This window comes from Podarcis filfolensis (assembly GCF_964270895.1).
Source record: "Podarcis filfolensis genome assembly, chromosome: Z".
NCBI lineage: Eukaryota > Metazoa > Chordata > Lepidosauria > Squamata > Lacertidae > Podarcis > Podarcis filfolensis.
In genome coordinates, this window is record NC_139617.1 from 27,930,000 (window position 1) to 27,948,151 (window position 18,152).

The window sequence follows — 18,152 nt, forward strand, 5'->3', positions numbered from 1 at the left end:
GTGATGACCAGCTTGTTCTCTTGGCAGAACTCTATTAGCCTTTGCCCTGCTTCATTTTGAACTCCAAGGCCAAACTTGCCAGTTGTTCCTTTTATCTCTTGACTCCCTACTTTAGCATTCCAATCCCCTATAATGAGAAGAACATCCTTCTTTGGTGTCATTTCTATAAGGTGTTGTAAGTCTTCATAGAATTGGTCAATTTCAGTTTCTTCAGCACCAGTGGTTGGTGCATAAACTTGGATTACTGTGATGTTAAAAGGTCTGCCTTGGATTCATATCGAGATCATTCTATCATTTTTGAGACTGCATCCCAGTACAGCTTTTGCCACTCTTTTGTTGACTATGAGGGCCACTCCATTTCTTTTACGGGATTCTTGCCCACAGTAGTAGATGTGATGGTCATCCGAACTGAATTCGCCCATTCCCGTCCATTTTAGTTCACTGATGCCCAGGATGTCAATATTTATACTTGCCATCTCATTTTTGACCACATCCAACTTACCAAGGTTCATGGTTCTTACATTCCAGGTTCCTATGCAATATTTTTCTTTACAGCATTGGACTTTCCTTTCGCTTCCAGGCATATCGGCAACTGAGCGTCCTTTCGGCTTTGGCCCAGCCACTTCATCACCTCTGAATCTACTTGTACTTGTCCTCCACTCTTCCTCAGTAGCATGTTGGACGCCTTCCGACCTGAGGGGAAGCGTCAAAACTTTTATATGTCTGTTGTCTTTGTCCATGGAGTTTTCTTGGCAGGGATACTGGAGTGGCTTGCCGGTTCCTGCTCCAGGTGGATCACGTTTGGTCAAAACTCTCCACTATGACCTGTCCATCTTGGGTGGCCCTGCACGGCATAGCTCATAGCTTCTCTGAGTTATTCAAGCCCCTTCGCCACGGCAAGGCAGTGATCCATGAAGGGGCCTTAATCCTTACCAGTGTATAACATAGCTCTGTACAGGTTCTGCCCTGGGCCCCTGACTCCAGCCTTCTGTCCTCAAGACACATGGCCTGGGCCCTTTCAGATTTGCCATTGCAATCACAGTGGCTCCTTGAAGCAGAATTGATTGATTGCACACCATTACTCAAATCAGGTTTTGGTTCTGTAACCATAAACATCAGCACCACCTTCCAAAGGCATTTCTCTCCAACTCACCATGTGAGAAGCGCAGCTGCACTGCTGGAGGCCTCCTAGCATTGCTAAATGTCAAGAACTCAAAACATTGATAGCGGAGAGAAAAATGAAGCGCTCACACTATTTTTGGATGGGATGAGGTGCTTCTGTAATTTTTGCATTCCAAAAGCCACATTCCCCCTGTGAAGCCCAGGAGTTTGTATTAACTCTCCATGGCAAGTCCATTCTGCTTTCAGAACTTGCACTGTCAAGATCTGCAGCTGATTCCTCTGTGTTCCTCCTCTCTCAGCTTGAATACTCTCGATGCCAAGCGCAGGTGAGGTATACTTGTCGGCTGTCACTATTTTGGGGTGAGATTCAATCCCATACCATCAAATGGTATCCTCCTGGACTGGTTCCAGGAAAAGGAAATGTGGGCATTGTATTGCATAAATTCCAACCCTACCTTCAGGACTAAGTCCAGAGAGCAGCTCCACTCTGACTAGGAGTGACTAGGAGCCCATCTGCCTGCTCCCCAGGCCACTCTTTTGCTCCTCTGCATGGGTAGGCGTGGGACTCTGCTAGGGATGTGGGGATGATGATACTGCTCTTTGCCAATTAGTAGTAGTAGTAGTAGTAGTAGTAGTAGTAGTACCCTTTCCATCTGACTGGGTTGCTCCAGTCACTCTGGGCGGCTTCCAACATATATAAAAGCACAATAAAACATTACATATTAAAAAGCCAAGGACCCAAGGGACAGAGAGGGGGGCTGATACAGCTCCTTGCCAAAGGTGCAAGGGAGCCTGGTTTGCCTCTAGAGAGTAGCATCGGTAGAGTGCTTTTTGCTCCCCCCTCACTCCCCAGTGGCAACAATATGGGGTGCCACAAGGATCTATCTTATCTCCAGTGCTATCTTCATGAAGTCACCAGGAGCAGTCATTTGCAGTCAGCTCTACTTCTCTATAACATCTGAATCAGGAGAGGCTGTGCAGTCCCTGGATGCAATGGTGAAATGGATGAGTAAAAACAAGCTGAGCTGGAATCCTGGCAAGACAAAGGAAGTGTGGGTGAGTAGCTCTCAGATCCAAGAAATTGGTCAGTTGCCTACAGTGCACAGGGCTGCACTTCCCCTGAAGGAGCAGGCTCTCAGTTTGTGTGTGCTTCTGGATTAAGCCCTGTCACTGGGGGGTTCAGGTAGCCTCAGTGACTGGACGTTCCTCTCACCAATTGTGATTGGTTTCCTGGACTGCGAAAGCCTTGCCACACTTCATGCACTGGTTACTTCAAGACACAGGTGGCGCTGTTGTCTAAACCACCAAGCCTCTTGGGCTTGCCAACTGGAAGGTCAACGGTTCGAATTGGTGCAATGGGGTGAGCTCCCATTGCTTTGTCTCAGCTCCTGCCAACCTAGCAGTTCGAAAGCACACCAGTGCAAGTAGATAAATAGGTACTGCTGCAGTGGGAAGGTAAATAGCGTTTCTGTGCGCTCTGGTTTTCATCACAGTGTTCCGTTGTGCCAGAAGTGGTTTAGTCATGCTGGCCACATGACCCAGAAAGCTATCTGTGGACAAATGCCGGCTCCGTTGGCCTGAAGGCAGAGATGAGTGCTGCAACTCCATAGTCACCTTTGACTAGATTTAACCATCCAGGGGTCCTTTATCTTTTACTTTACCTTTACTTCAAGACTGGATTACTGCAATATGCTTTATGCGGGGCTTCTCTCATGCTTGATCTGGAAGCTGCAGTTAGTGCAGAATGCTGCTCCACAATTGCTGATAGAAGTGAGACCTTGTCAGCATATATTACCTGTGCTCAGAGGTCTGCATTGTTTGCCAATTTTCTACCAGGCCAGGTTCTAGGTGTTACTATTGGTATATAAAGCTCTTAACAACTTGCAACCAGTTTATCTCCAAGATTGCCTTACCCCACCTGTGCTCACTCAACCACTTCAGCTGACGGAATTGGCACTACAACAGATGCCACATAATACCCTTCTATTTTTGTAAGAACTTGGTCCTTTAGTGTGGCAGCACCTATCCTTTGGAACTCCCTGCCTATTGAAGGATGGGGGGAGGGGGTGTTATGTGTTTCTATGTTGTATTTTTAAGTTATGAACCATTCTGAGATTCATGGCTGAAGGGCGGTATACAAATTTTAATAATAATAATATGGCAATAGATATAGATGATATAGATATAGATATCTAAGTGCCTTTTTTAGTTAAGGTGAGCAGCAAAATAAATAATTACTAAGTTGGTATGTAGGTAGATAAAGGTAAAAAAGGTGCTCCATCATAATAAAGTATAGCCAATAACATAAGACTTGACATACAAGATTTACTGTAGATTCCGGCGTATTAGGCGACTGGGCGTATAAGATGACCAGTCTTATACGTGGCAGCTTCGCTGGGCAGCGGCTGTAGGTGGTGGGCTCCACGCCAGGAGGAAGCTGCTTGGTGAAGCTGCCCAGCGATGCTAAGCCGGCTTTGCTGAGTGGCTTCCTTCTGGCGCGGAGCCTGCCGCCCACAACCCACTGCAGCTTCAGCAGCTTCGCGGGGCAGCAGCAGTGGGTGGTGGGCTCTGCGCTGGGAGACCCGGCATATAAGACAACCCCCAACTTTTTAGAGGATTTTCCGCAATTATAAAGTCGTCTTATACACCAAAACCTATGGTACTTCAAGGGGTCTACAAACCTGCAAATTCCAAATTGTGCCCCCCTCCATGCTGTAGTTAACAGCAACTTAGAAAGTGCTGCGAATTCACACTTGGGCAATTTTAACTCCATTGTTTAATCATTTTTATACTATATTTCCAATTTTGGTGAAAATTTTATTCAGGAAAATGATTCCCAAGGACTGGGGACTCCTAATCATTGTCCCAAGATATAGAAAAGGCAAGAAAGATGATCCTGCCAACTGCAGACCAATCAGTCTTCTTAACATAATAAGTAAACTGGATGCAAGTGACCTACAATGGAAATTTCAAGACTGGCTACAACAAGAAAATATACTTGCAGATGAACAAGTGGGATTCAGAGAAGGACTCTCAACCTTTGACCAAGGCTTAGTTCTCCAACACCTAATAGAGAAGTACTCATCTAGTAATACTGTCTCTCTCTCTATGTGGCCTTCATCGACTTCAGAGCAGCCGTCGACTCCATCTCCAGAATAAAGCTATGGGGAAAACTGGAGACTTCCACACTTGACAGATGCTTGCTATATTTAATACGCACAGCACATGAAGGGACCTTGCTAAAAGTGCCATGTTCCCTCCAGGGACATCTATCCAACGCAATAGAGACCAAGAAGGGAGTCAAGCAAGGATGCATATTGGCCCCATCTTTATCCAATTTTTATATAAATGATATGATTCCCCACCTCCACAATATGAATTTCCACCCTCCAAAACTCACAGGAAAGCATATTCCGGTGCTGCTTTACGCAGATGACGCAACAAGCCTCTCGAGAACACTGGCAGCATATTGCAAGGAGGGTCAATTGGAGCTCAATTACCAGAAAACCAAAATTGTGGTTTTTGCCAAGAGGCCCAAACCACATGCATGGTACATCAATGGTCACAAGATCAAGCAGGTCACCTGCTTCAAATACCTGGGTCTAGCCCCACATTCCTCGGGAAGCAGAAAAGCCCACGGTGACTACGTTGCAAGGAATGCCCACAGAAGCACAAATGCTATCCTCAGGTACCTCAGGTGGACACGATATACCTGCAGCCCTCAAATTGTTTGAGGCTAAATTGATTGCACAGCTGTTATATGGTCTTCTCCAAGTGCCTAAACATGTCTCCAATGCTACCATACGTCTTGAAACTGGATCCATAAGAATTGAGGCCAGAGTGTGGCTTGCCACTCTTAATTACTGGTTGAGACTATCTTTCTTCCTGAGTGGCCTTGCTCCCCTGACTATTAAGGATGATTTCCAATCAACATGGAAACGAGCTGTGAAAAATATAATAACTACTCTAGGCTCCAACCCACAGATTTTACTTGACATGGGGCATGAACAAGCTAGAAGAAACATTAAACAGCGTGTGGAAGACACAGAATGCCAAGCTGGCCTAGCTAGGTCCCAAAATTTCTAATCAGTGAAACCAGAAGATACCTCACATCCCAAATGCCATATATAACCAACCTTGAAATCTCAAAACAGTGAAGGGTTTTCACTCTGGCCTGTTGTCAGGCCCTCCCCTCAGCCATTCAGGAAGGACGTTATAGGAAGACACCATATGAGGAGAAGAAATGCCCATGGGGCTCCGGGCAGCAGGAAACAACAGAACATGCCCTTTTCCATTGCCAGTACTATGTAGACATACGAGCCAGGTTTATCCTGCACAAATTCCCAGGATGCACAGAACAACTCAACATCTCCCTGCTACTCCAGGATGAAAACCCAGATGTTACATACTCAGTTGCTAGATTTTGTGCTGCCATGATGGATATTCGCCCAAGGATGGTTTGTGCTAGAAACCAGTCCTAAACTGAAGGCCCATATTGCAAGACCGATATTCCCTTAAGCTCCACCCTTATAGTTGTTTTAACTGCGTGTCTTTTAGTTCGTATCTGTTTTAATTATCAATTCTTATTCATCAACTATCTGGGTTTAATCTCGTATTCACATGTTTTATCCTATGCTTGTTTCTTTGATCTTATTTGCTTTAACAATTACCGGTTTAAATCCTAATTGCTATTTTATTCATATGTTCCTCTTATGCAGGTCTGTGTCCGTAATAAAGTTTTATTCAATTGAGTCAAAACATAGGTCTATCTAGCTCAGTACACTAAAGCATCTCTCCAGGGTTTAAGACAGGGCCTTTCCCTTCCTGGAAATGTTGTGTGTTAAACCTTAAATGTTTGTATGCAAAGTACATTGTCTACTACTGTGCCACAACCTATTCCATGGGTAGGCAAACTAAGGCCCGGGGGCCGGATCTGGCCCAATCACCTTCTAAATCCGGCCCGCATACGGTCCGGGAATCAGCGTGTTTTTACATGAGTAAAATGTGTCCTTTTATTTAAAATGCATCTCTGAGTTATTTGTGGGGCATAAGAATTCATTCATTTTTTTTCCTTCAAAATATACTCTGGTCCCCCACAAGGTCTGAGGGACAGTGGATTGGTCCCTTGCTGAAAAAGTTTGCTGACCCCTAACCTATTCATTCAGTTATGGAATAAGATCGTAAGGTAAAGGGGTAAAGGGACCCCTGACCATTAGGTCCAGTCGTGACCGACTCTGGGGTTGCGGCGCTCATCTCGCTTTATTGGTCAAGGGAGCCAGCGTACAGCTTACGGGTCATGTGGCCAGCATGACTAAGCCGCTTCTGGCGAACCAGAGCAGCACACGGAAACGCTGTTTACCTTCCCGCCAGAGCGGTACCTATTTATCTACTTGCACTTTGATGTGTTTTCGGACTGCTAGGTTGGCAGGAGCAGGGACCGAGCAACGGGAGCTCACCCTGTCACGGGGATTCGAACCACCGACCTTCTGATCAGCAAGTCCTAGGCTCTGTGGTTTAACCCACAGCGCCACCCGTGTCCCTGGAATAAGATAGTGTTGTGCAATTGTTAGATAAGCACACCAGCTTATTTGGAAACCTGCAACAGGGTCATGGAGAATGCACCCCACAACCACATATGCACCAGGGGTGGACCTTGGTAATATGGCGCCCTGGGGCAGACCAAAATTGCCCCCCCATGCCATCCCAAAGCCACCTTCCCAAAGCTGGCTAAGTGAGGTGCCCGCTTTGGGAAGGAGATGTGAGACTCCAGCAGGGTCCTAGCCCCCCCACCTCCTTCTCAAAGCTAGGCAAGTACTAACTAGGCTTTGGGAAGGAAGGAGGACTCTAGAACCTGTCAGAACCCTCACATCTTCTTCTCAAAGCCCAGTACTTACTAGGCTTTGGGAAGGAGATGAGAAGGTACTCCCTTGTCCCTTACACCCTGTGCAGGGGATCCGGTTATTCAGCCCTAAATCCGCCTCTGTCCATACCCTCAAATACCCTACTCTATGCTGCAGCCCCTTCACTATGCTCCACACACACTGAATCCCCTATGAATACCCGAAACCACTACGCCCTGCAACTCTCTCTCTTTCTCCCACAGATACCCACCCCATACTGCAGCTCCATTCTGACTCAAATGGGGGTGATGCCTCTTCCAAGATAGCACTTGACAGTTACAGTTTGTCCAATTAAATGTTTTAACTGATTAACCTAGCCAATTAATTAATTGACTGAAAACACAATCCTCCACACAGTTCCCTGGGAGTAGAACCGTTGAACTCAGTTAGATATATTGTGCTGCAAAGCTGAGACTCAAATGCTGTCATAGAAACAGGAAATAAAAAGGGGAAACCCCCTGCAGTGGTGTAACCCAGGGGTCAGGGGCTTTTTCCACCTGGAGCCACATTTCCTTCTAGACACCAATCTAGGGGCTGCATGCCAGTGGTGGGCAGAGTTAGAGGCAAAAGTGGGTGGGGCAGCCAATGTACAATTCACCTCTGTACAAGAAGGCTGCTGTCTACACAGATTCACATACCCCCTCCCTCTCCTCCATCCAGACAAGTGGGACTTATGCCTTGTTCTATTTCCAAACATGATCTTGACATCTTTCTGTTATTATGCCGTCCATTATGTTATGCAATTGTATGCCACTGTGATAGTAAAGAGGAGCTTTCTCTTAGGAAAGTGGCTGTGATGAATGCCAGCACACTGTGAACAGCATTTCTGAAGTGTGTATGTGCTACCCAGGCCACCCAGTAGCAAAAGACCATTTTAAAACCAGGATCATTAACAAAGGGATTTATTTTTTTTACTCCCCAGGAATTGCAGGAATGGATTCTTATAATGGCATGTGGTCATGTCACATGGCAATAAAAAGCCTTTGTTGCCATCCTTGAACAGTTTTGCCCTGACATGCTTGGATTTTATGAATGAGCAACGCAGCATCCAACTTCAGTATCCCATTGTCATGTTGTCTATATTTCTCTTTCTCTCTCCCCCCCCCCAACAATCAGCTCTTTAAAGGTCTCACTCAGCTCTAAATTACCTCTCAACAGTCATCTTATCGCCAGCAACAATGGATCACCAGAATCACAAACCCAGAAATTCAACAATCCTGTGCTAATTCTGGTCTCACAGCAATCTGAGCAACATGACCCAGGACTAAACTTCTGCCATACAATGTGATATAAATCTTTGCAAATGCAAATACCGCATCTTCTCAAAAGCGGTCATTGTCTGCCAACAACATCTACTACAGTGGTACCTCAGATTACATACGCTTCAGGTTACAGACGCTTCAGGTTACAGACTCCGCTAACCCAGAAATTGTACCTTGGGTTAAGAACTTTGCTTCAGGATGAGAACAGAAATCATGCTCCAGTGGTGCAGCGGCAGCGGGAGGCCCCATTAGCTAAAGTGGTGCTTCAGGTTAAGAACAGTTTCAGGTTAAGAACAGACCTCCAGAACAAATTAAGTTCTTAACCCGAGGTACCACTGTATTTGTATAGGGTAGACTTCCCCAAGCATTGAGGATGATTGGAGTTATCGTCCAAAACATTTGAAGGAGAGGTTTGGCGTAGGTCAGCTTCAGAAACGGGTCAAATCCTAGTTGTAGAATTTGATGAGACTTCCTTATCAGAAGGAAGACCCCAGCATGTGCTGCAGCATGAACCAGGACTGGATGGAGATAAGTCACCAAGAGTGAACACCAGAAACCATACTCCAAGAATTTGCTCCAACTGGACACATTCCCAGCTTGGGACACTTCCATCATCACAGGAGACTAAAGAACATGGACTACAAGGAGTCTGAACCAATGTGTAGACTTGTTTGGAAACATGAGGCATCCCCTGTCAGATTCCTACTTGACAGGGGGAACCATGTCCAGTCAGGATCAGAACCTCACTAATACATCAGGATGAGTGAGTCAACCAAGCTGACTACATAAACCATGGAATGGGGAACCTAAGGCCCTCTATATGTCATTGGACTACAGCTCCCATCACCCCTGACTGGCTGGGAAGAAGCTGGAGTCTAACAACACCAAGTAGACTGCAGCTTCCTCAACCCTGACATAAACCCTCAGTTACTGCTTGGAGACTTCTGGTGCCATGGCCTCCATAGATCTACTCAATAGATTTATTCTAGGCTACGGACTGAAACCACATGAAGGCACATTTATTTATTTAATAAAAAATTTTACACCACTTGTAAAAACAAAAAACTCAAAGTGGTTTACAAAAAAAGGCAAAGCATTAAGATGAATTAGCAACAATAATGTAAGACTTTCCAACAGTTAAAATGGCAATAAAATAAAAACAGCTTAACCAACTTTCAGTACCAACTTTCTTAACACCTGTGTAAGCTTGCCTAAACAAAAAATGTTCTTAGGAGGTGCTGAAAGTGTACAGTGGTACCTTGGGTTACATAAGCTTCAGGTTATATATGCTTCAGGATACAGACTCTGCTAACCCAGAAACAGTGCTTCAGGTTAAGAACTTTGCTTCAGGATGAGAACAGAAATCGGGCTCCGGTGGTGCGGCAGCAGCAGGAGGCCCCATTAGCTAAAGTGGTGCTTCAGGTTAAGAACAGTTTCAGGTTAAGAACGGACCTCCGGAACAAATGAAGTACTTTACCTGAGGTACCACTGTACTGTACAGTGAAAGTCCTGTCTTATATCAATGAGGCCTTGCTGAAGCTAAGCAGGTCTAGATCTGTTCTATGCCTGGATGCGTGACTGCTTGGGAACCATATGAGTGCTAGCTTGGGTTCCATGGCATGGAAGAGTGGTGGGAAAGGATATAGTATAATATACTATGTATATTAAAAAAACAAAACCTTCTGGAGAACTTTTCCCTTTCTAGGCCTTCTGACTGCTGATGGTGCAAGACACCTTCCTCACCTGATGTATTTTGTGCACGTGGCTAGACTGTCCCCTATGCTACCTGGAAAACTAAGAGGGACCATGGAGGACGCTTTTTAGCCTGTATGGTTTTCACTCTTAGCTGTACCAGATCCAGTCTCTGCTTAGCAAAAACTGCCAGTTGTTTCTGACTGTGCCAGATTGTGATGCCTAAATGTGTCGGAATGAGAAGAGAGATGTGTCAGAAAGAGAGAGCCTCTCTTGAGGAGGCAGATGGTTAAAGTGACATGTTTCTGCAAGAGTTGCTTAATATAAACATGTTCTTGGTAATCCTTTGAATCTATCCCAGTGAGTTTGGACTGAAAACTGCACACCACTGCTCGGGGGTGGGGAGATTCACGTCTAGCAACTAATTAGCTTATATTATTCCTCTTCTGCATTCTTAAAATATTTAGTACACAGTGCTGATTACTATACACCCCAGTGTATCAGATGAAAATATAGGAATTGCAGCCTTGCAGTGTTTCTTCACCATTCTAATATGCCCAAGAGAGAGCTGTGCCATACAATCTAAATTAAATTCACACGCAATAAAAGGAAAATAGCTGTGTTGATCTATAAAAGAATTTCCAAAATCCATGTTAAGGCAATACTTTTATTTGATCAACCCAAATGCTATAACAATAGGACACAAGATTTTGAGTTCTGCAGAACTCTGTTACTTTTATTTACCATCTAGCTCTAGTAATACGGATTTTGAAATTCACACAGATTTCCCATTGCATCATTTCCTTACATGTGAAACTGTGAGCAAAGTTTCTTACTAAACCTTTGGCAGGAACTGGCAAACAGATCAAATTAAACAACTTAGCAGGCTATTCATGTGGGACATTATTGCAGTCAAACCAACAAATCATGTTTTGCCAGATGGGCACATGAAGGGGCTCAAGCTTACAAAGCTTTCCTATAAAACTTGCTAGAGAGAACTCTCTGAAATCACTTTCTTTTTCTGCCTTGGCAGAAAGCTGTAACACCACATACTTCCTTCCAGCTTGGACATCTCTTTCTTTGCTTCCAAGCTGACCACCTGTACATGTCTGAAGTCTGCAGCTCAGACACTATTTTTGAACTTACATTTTGTACTTTTGTAACTTAGATAGTACTGTGGATGCTCAGGTTGCAAACATGATCCGTACGGGATGCACGTTCGCAACCCGCAGCATTCACAACCCTCATTGGCGCGTTTGCGCATGTGCGGGTTGCGATTCGGCACTTCTTTGCATGCGCAAAAAGCGATTTAGTGCTTCTGCACATGCGTGATCACCAAAACCCGGAAGTAACCCATTCCAGTACTTATGGGTTTCGGTGGGTATGAAACTAAAAAAAAATGCAACCTGAAGTGGCTGTAACCCACGGTGAGACTGTAGTTATAAACCTGCTTTCATTTTGTTACTGTAACTCCTGCTTTAAGACCTATATCATGTAAGTAAATAGTTCTTTTATTTTTCACAAAACAATGTGTGTGATTGATGTTCTTAAGAGGGGGGAAAAGGTAATACCAGGGGAAATCCTGACTGCTTCAGAGCATCCTGGATTGTTTTTTTCTAGAATGTCGAGTCAACCTTGTCTTAGCTTCTAAGTTTAAGCTGCAAAGGATGGTACTCTGCTGACCTTACTCACATGAGCTAGGAAGGATAATAACTAAACAATACATCCTCTCCTAGTGTTCCAATCCATTCCTACAATGAAACTATGCCCCAGAGCTTAGCATTGCCCCTCCTTCAATATAGCCCTGAAATCCACTTGCATAGGATGGTACATCCATTTTCAAAACATTATTCATGTTCCAATTCATTTTCAAGTAAGGAAATAAAACCCACTAGAGTTGCAGCCCTACGTATTTGTTGTAATTAAAAACATCCATAATACTTCCTCAAAGGCAGCATTTTCATACATGCTTTGTTATTTAAATGCATATATCTATCTATATCTATCTATCTATCTATCATCTATCTATCTATCTATCTATCTATCATCTATCTATCTATATCTATCTATCTATCTATCTATCATCTATCTATCTATCATCTATCTATCTATATCTATTATCTATCTATATCTATCTATCTATCATCTATCATCTATCTATCATCTATCTATCTAATCTACCATCTATCTATCTATTATCTATCATCTATCTATCTATCTATCTATCTATCATCTATCTATCTATCTATCATCTATCTACCATCTATCTCACACAATGTGCAAGTGATACTTCCAGAGATGAAGCAGAATAAAGCTATCAATGGCTACTAGCCGTGATAGCTATGTACTACCACCTCCAGTGTCAGAGGCAGGGTACCGCTAAATGCCAGTTGTTGAGAATCACAAGTGTTGTGCTCATGTCCTGTTTGTAGGCTTCCCAGAGGCATCTGGTTGGCCACTGTGAGAGCTGAATTAGATGGACCTTTGATTCAGCAGGGGTCTCAAGTGGCTTAACTTGAAAGAATGTGCATTATCCTTAGCTTGGAGGCCCTGGGACACTGCAGCCCTGGAAAGCATCTTGGACTTTCTATTGGGGTGGCCCAACTTTGGGTTACCCACTTAAAAAAGAATAACAATCCTAGCCATCTCAAATATCTGAAGGGCTGTCACATGGAAGATGGAGCAAGCTTGCTTTCTCCTGTTCTGAAGAGTAGGACCCGAACCAATGGATTCAAGTTACAAGAAAGGAGATTCCAACTAAACATCAGGAAGAACTTTTGGGCAGTGTGAGCTGTTTGACAGTGGAACAGTCTCCCTCGGAAGGTGCTGGACTCTCCTTTCTTGGAAGTTTTTAAGCAAAGGTTGGGTGGACAACTGTCATGGATGCTTTAGTTGAGATTCCAACATTGCAGGGGGTTGGACTAAATGACCATCAGAATCTCCTCTAGCTCTATAATTCTAATATTCTATGTTAGCAAAATCAACAAAGTGTCTTGTGGCATTTTAAAGACTAGCATGTTTATGATGGCATAAATATTTGTGGGCTACGATCCACTTCATCAGATGCATAGTGTTATCCTGAGTTGCAGATACATATGTACATAATTTGTGGAGGGTGGGGTGAGGTCGTAGCTCAGTTGTGGAGTATCTGCCTTGCAAACAGAACATCCCAGGTCCAATCTTCATGGACATCTCCAGGCAGGGTTGGCATCAGGGCCAGCCCTGGATGTTTTACCAATCAAGGCAAAACATAAAATGGTGCCCTCCTCATCCACTCCCACATTTGCTGGCAAGCAGCATGCTCTTGTGGGACCTGAATCTGCTGCCCCTTCCAGCTGCCCCTAACCTGCTGCCAAAGGTAATTGCCTCACTGAGCTTCATGGGTGGGAGAGACTCCTGCCTGAAATCCTAGAAAGCCACTGTCAGTCAGTGTAGGCAATATTGAACTAGGTGGGTGTGATAACCAGCCTCATATAACCAACCTGCTTAATTAAGTCTAATCCATGATGGGGTTCATAATGTAAAGTAAGCTGTCCTGCCAGGCTTAGCTCACCATGGGAGGGACTAGGTCATCAAATATTTCTTCACCCCCCCCCCCAGTCTACCTGAGAAGTTTAACATGTGAAGAGGTCTGAGGAGGTCTGAGAAGAGTTTGTAAGTAAACCATTTTTATCTTACTAAACATGTGACCTTTCTTTTCCTATGCTGGAGGAAGAGGGGACTATTTTGGAACTCTCTCAGAAAGACATATATCAAAGGTATAACAGCCTATATTTCCATGCTTTACTTTGCTGCATATTTGGGGTTCTCTCACCAAAGAGTACTTGCCCGAAACTTGGCTCTTGGCATCCAGGGAATTATTCTTTTGTACCATTCTTTTCCTTGCCACAAACATAGTGGATCAGTGGTCTGACTTGGTAAAAGGCAGTTTCCTATGTTCCTGTGTGTGTGCACGCATGCACATGTGTGCTCATGCATGCAAAGAGTGAGGCCAAAGTGAAATGAGATGCAAACAAGTACAGACATATTTGCATAGTTAGCTGTGGTCATACACAACAAGCAGTTGTGCCAGTAACACAAACATCCTGGCATGGTAAGCCAATTAACACATGCAGCGTGATTTTAAAAATCAGTTACCTAATTATTTATACTTTTCTACATCACATTTTCATCTGACCTTAATATTTATAATGTCTCTAGCATGCATTTGTTTATATACTTGCAACTCAGTATAACACTTCATGCATTAGAGGTCTTTGTGCCATAACACAGGTTCTAGTCTTTAAACTGCCACAATACTGTTGCTATTGTTTAAGCAGTGCTTAACGCTCTTAGGTTGCTCTTCTCATCCCCATCAGTATCTCGGGTCCCTGCAGCTCGATCTAATTACACAACATCCTTCCAGGTGCAGTTGAGCCCCAGAAGTCATCACCAGCTCGCATCCATCCTCCAGTCAAAATAATAATGATAATAATGCATTCTTTTTCATGTTCATATTGTGTCGTTCTGCATTTCATACCGGAGAGACCTTGCAGGTTTCTCTTCGCTCAAAGCGAAGATGTGAAGCACCTGACCTTGGGAAAAGGAGGCGGGTCTCGGCAGCCTTATGAATGAAATTCCAGAGGACGAGTGTGTATGCGCGCTCGCGCGAGAGTGTGTTTATCTCCTCGCCGGTGCGTATCTTGGAGAAAAGGAGAGGAGGAGCTGAGCTAGTGTGAGAAAGCGCCTCGTTGTTATTCTGATCACAGGCTCCTCTGATTCACAGACTTGGAGCCGATCGTGAATATAAGAGAAGACTTTTGACGTCAGAGTAGAGAGATATCAGCAGACCCAAAGGGGGAAAAATATTAAGAGCAACTCGGTTGGCAGAGACCTGCCAGCGTTATTAGCCATGTAAACCAGAGAAGGAAGCCTTAATTCCGAGGACTGAGAAGGATTTAGCAGGGAGCACAACTGACCAAAGAATTGGAAACCAAGGTACAAACAACAACTGGGGAGGTGGGGAATTGCATGCCTGTTTCTGAATGTCGCCTGGGGTCTACCTGATTCCTTCCCCACCCACACATTCTTCCATCCCGCAGTGGGCTTGGAAAGCGGGAGGCGGAGGGTGTTCGCGTTGCATGGAACAATGAAACCAGCCCAACGGCTTGGCTACTGTTTTCTAAATTGTTCTTTGGTGGGCTCTGTTAAGTTGTATTATGGGAGCAGCCACAAGAGTCAAAAGCAGCGGCTGCAGCAGCACAGACCAAACGCCCAAAGGGTGACCTTTGAATGGCTCTCGGGTTCTTTGTTCACAGCGCTAAAACCTGACAGTAGAGAGAAACGTGCACGGTGGTTGTAGAAGGAAGGGGTGATGGGTGGGAATACGTTGGAGTCTCACAGACTGGAAAGGTTGCGTGCGGGTAACTTGTGGTTGTGTCTGCGCGCGCGCGCGTTTGGTTTTTTTGGTTTTTTTCGCGGCAGCTGAGCTTCTGCGGTTGTTCGCAGGCGGCTTGTGTCATTCCCCCAAAAAGGAGGGGTCGGGGCGGGAACTGCAAATTAAACTGGCTTTGCTTCGGTGCGGCAGTCTTACTGTTCTAACGGTAGCTGGATGTGTTATGAACGAAATTTGAGTGAGAAGGTGCTTTGGAATCATGCAAATAGATATCCGGAGAGGACTAGACTACAAATTATATCTGCCTATATATATAGCTAATTAGAGAGCGATAATTCTTTCCCATTCGAGTCAAAAGGTATTATTATTATTATTATTATTATTATTATTATTATTATTATTATTAGCTCTGGGAAAGACCAAGCCAAGAAATTCTAGCCCCGCTATATAACGCTATGTAAGTCATCGGTGTCCCATTTTCCTTCCCTCCCCACCATGTAGCCGCAGCACCCAACATACAACTGATGATGCAAGCGCCTCTGCATCCTAACAGTGTGTGTGTGTGTAGAGGGGGGTAGAAAACATTTTGGATGCACAACATGGCACTCTGATTTTGCTCATTTTTGTGAGGGGCATGAGCGGCAGGGAATGGAGATAATTTACAGTAAATTAAAAATACTCACTACCCCGAAAATCAGCAGTCCTCCTATGAAGGACTCTTCACCTGGGGTTTTGGGAGAGGAAGTAACCAAGCAGGTTACACTCAGCTAAGTCTGCACGCCCAGACATACGCCCAGATTACTGGTCACTGCTTGCAGGGAAGGGACTGGTTTTTCCTTTTGCAAAGGTGCCCTTTTCAAAGCTGCTGTTGTGTTCCCGCGAGTGCCTCTGGCGTCTGGCTCCGGAGTTTTTAGGGTAACAGCTTTTAATACAGGCTGAGGAGAGCGTCGTCTTCCGTGCCTCCACCTTCGCGGCTCGGGAACCGATGTGTGTTTCCTGGGGCAGAGAAGTTAGGGAGCATCCACGCTGATTATAAGATGCCTTAAAGGCTGATGGTTCCTTTCGTTGGCAATGGGACGGGGTGGCTGGTTTGGTGTTAAATCCAGGTGGAATTGGCATTCCCTACCCCGCCTCCCCATCCCCAGAAATGGGACTGGGATATATTGGGTCATAGGAACAAAGGCATCTGCTTTCCATTGGTGGTGGATCTCCAGGGTTCCCGGCCTTTTCTAGCCCTGTCTTGGAGATGCGGGAGTTTGAGCCTGGGACTTCTGCATGCAAAGCAGATGCTTTACCACTGAGCAAAGTTACTTCCCCATGCATACGGAGCTGCCGTTACATGGAGTCAGGTGCTGACCACTGGTCCATCTAACTCAGTATCGTCCTTACTGTCTGGAAGCGGCTCTCCGGGGTTCCGGACAGGGGTTATCTCCCAGCTATACCTGGAGATGCTAGGGACTGAAGCTGGGGCATCCTCCAGACAAAGCAGGTGCTCTGTCGCGGAGCATCCTCTCCGTTCGAGTTTGAATGCACACTAGTGAAACCCAAACCTGAGCTCTGTGGATGCAAACACCGCTAATGGCCCTTCCCTCCTCCCTTCCACGTGGGGACCTGGGGGTGGGCGGGTGCCCACCATACTTGACACACGCACCCCAAACCCTGCCAGCTCCTCCTTGACCTTCTCCCAGGGACCGCCCGCCCCCCGCCCCCCGCCCCCCGCCCTGCCTTCTCCCCTATAACTATCTCCCGTTGCCTTTTTCTTCCACTCTTCAGTGATGCTCGGTCACCCTACAGCAGCCGCAGCAGCAGCCATGGAAGAGCACTTGCTGATGCAGCAGCAAAGTCTGGAGCAGCAGCAGCAGGAGCAACTCTTAACGCTCCTCAACGCCTCCTCCCGGCCCTTCGCCAGCCTCTGGCCGCCGTCGGTCGCCTCTGCCACCGCGGGGAGCCCTTTGGATCTGTCTCCGGCGTCAGGAGACAGCGGGGATGTGGCCGCGGCGGCCGTGGCGGTCAACCCGTGGGACATCGTGCTGTGCGCCACGGGCACCACGATGGCCTGCGAGAATGCCTTGGTGCTGGCGGTGCTCTTCTACACTCCCGGTCTGCGCGCACCCACATTCCTGCTCATCGGCAGCCTGGCCCTAGCCGACCTGCTGGCCGGCCTGGGGCTCATCGTCAACTTCAGCGTGCAGTACCTGCTGTCCTCGCCAAGCGAGACTGCCCTGCTGAGCGCCGCCGGCCTGCTGATTACTGCCTTCTCCGCCTCGGTGTGCAGCCTACTAGCTATCACCGTCGATCGCTACCTGTCGCTCTACAACGCGCTGACTTATCACTCCGAGCGCACGCTGACCTTCACGGCCGCTATGCTGCTGCTTGTCTGGCTGTTCTGCCTGGGCGTCGGACTCCTGCCCCTGCTAGGCTGGAACTGCCTGCGGGAGCGCAGCACCTGCAGTGTCCTCCGGCCCGTTACCAAGAATAACGCCACTGTGCTGGCCGTCGCTTTCCTGCTCATTTTCGCGCTGATGGTGCACCTCTACCTGCAGATCTGCAAGATCGCCTTCCGGCACGCCCAGCAGATCGCCATCCAGCACCAGTTCATCGCCACCTCTCAGGCCACCTCCACCCGCAAGGGGATCGCCACGCTCTCGGTCATCTTGGGCACCTTCGCCCTCTGCTGGATCCCGTTGGCCATCTATTCCCTGGTGGCGGACTCCAGCTACCCAGCCGTCTACACCTATTCTCTGGCCCTGCCGGCAGCGTTCAACTCGCTCATCAACCCCATCATTTATGCCTTCAGAAATC

The 18,152-nt window shown here is 46.2% G+C and overlaps 1 protein-coding gene across 1 annotated transcript; it reads left to right on the plus strand.

Annotated features, from left to right (window-relative positions):
* Positions 1–14,691: 14,691 nt before the first annotated feature.
* LOC310754693 (G-protein coupled receptor 12-like) lies at positions 14,692–18,148 on the plus strand (the record flags this gene model as incomplete). Its single annotated transcript, XM_083596774.1, has 2 exons — positions 14,692–14,953; positions 17,124–18,148. A coding segment is annotated over exon 2 (1,023 nt), but the record flags the coding sequence as incomplete, so codon positions are not given.
* Positions 18,149–18,152: the final 4 nt, after the last annotated feature.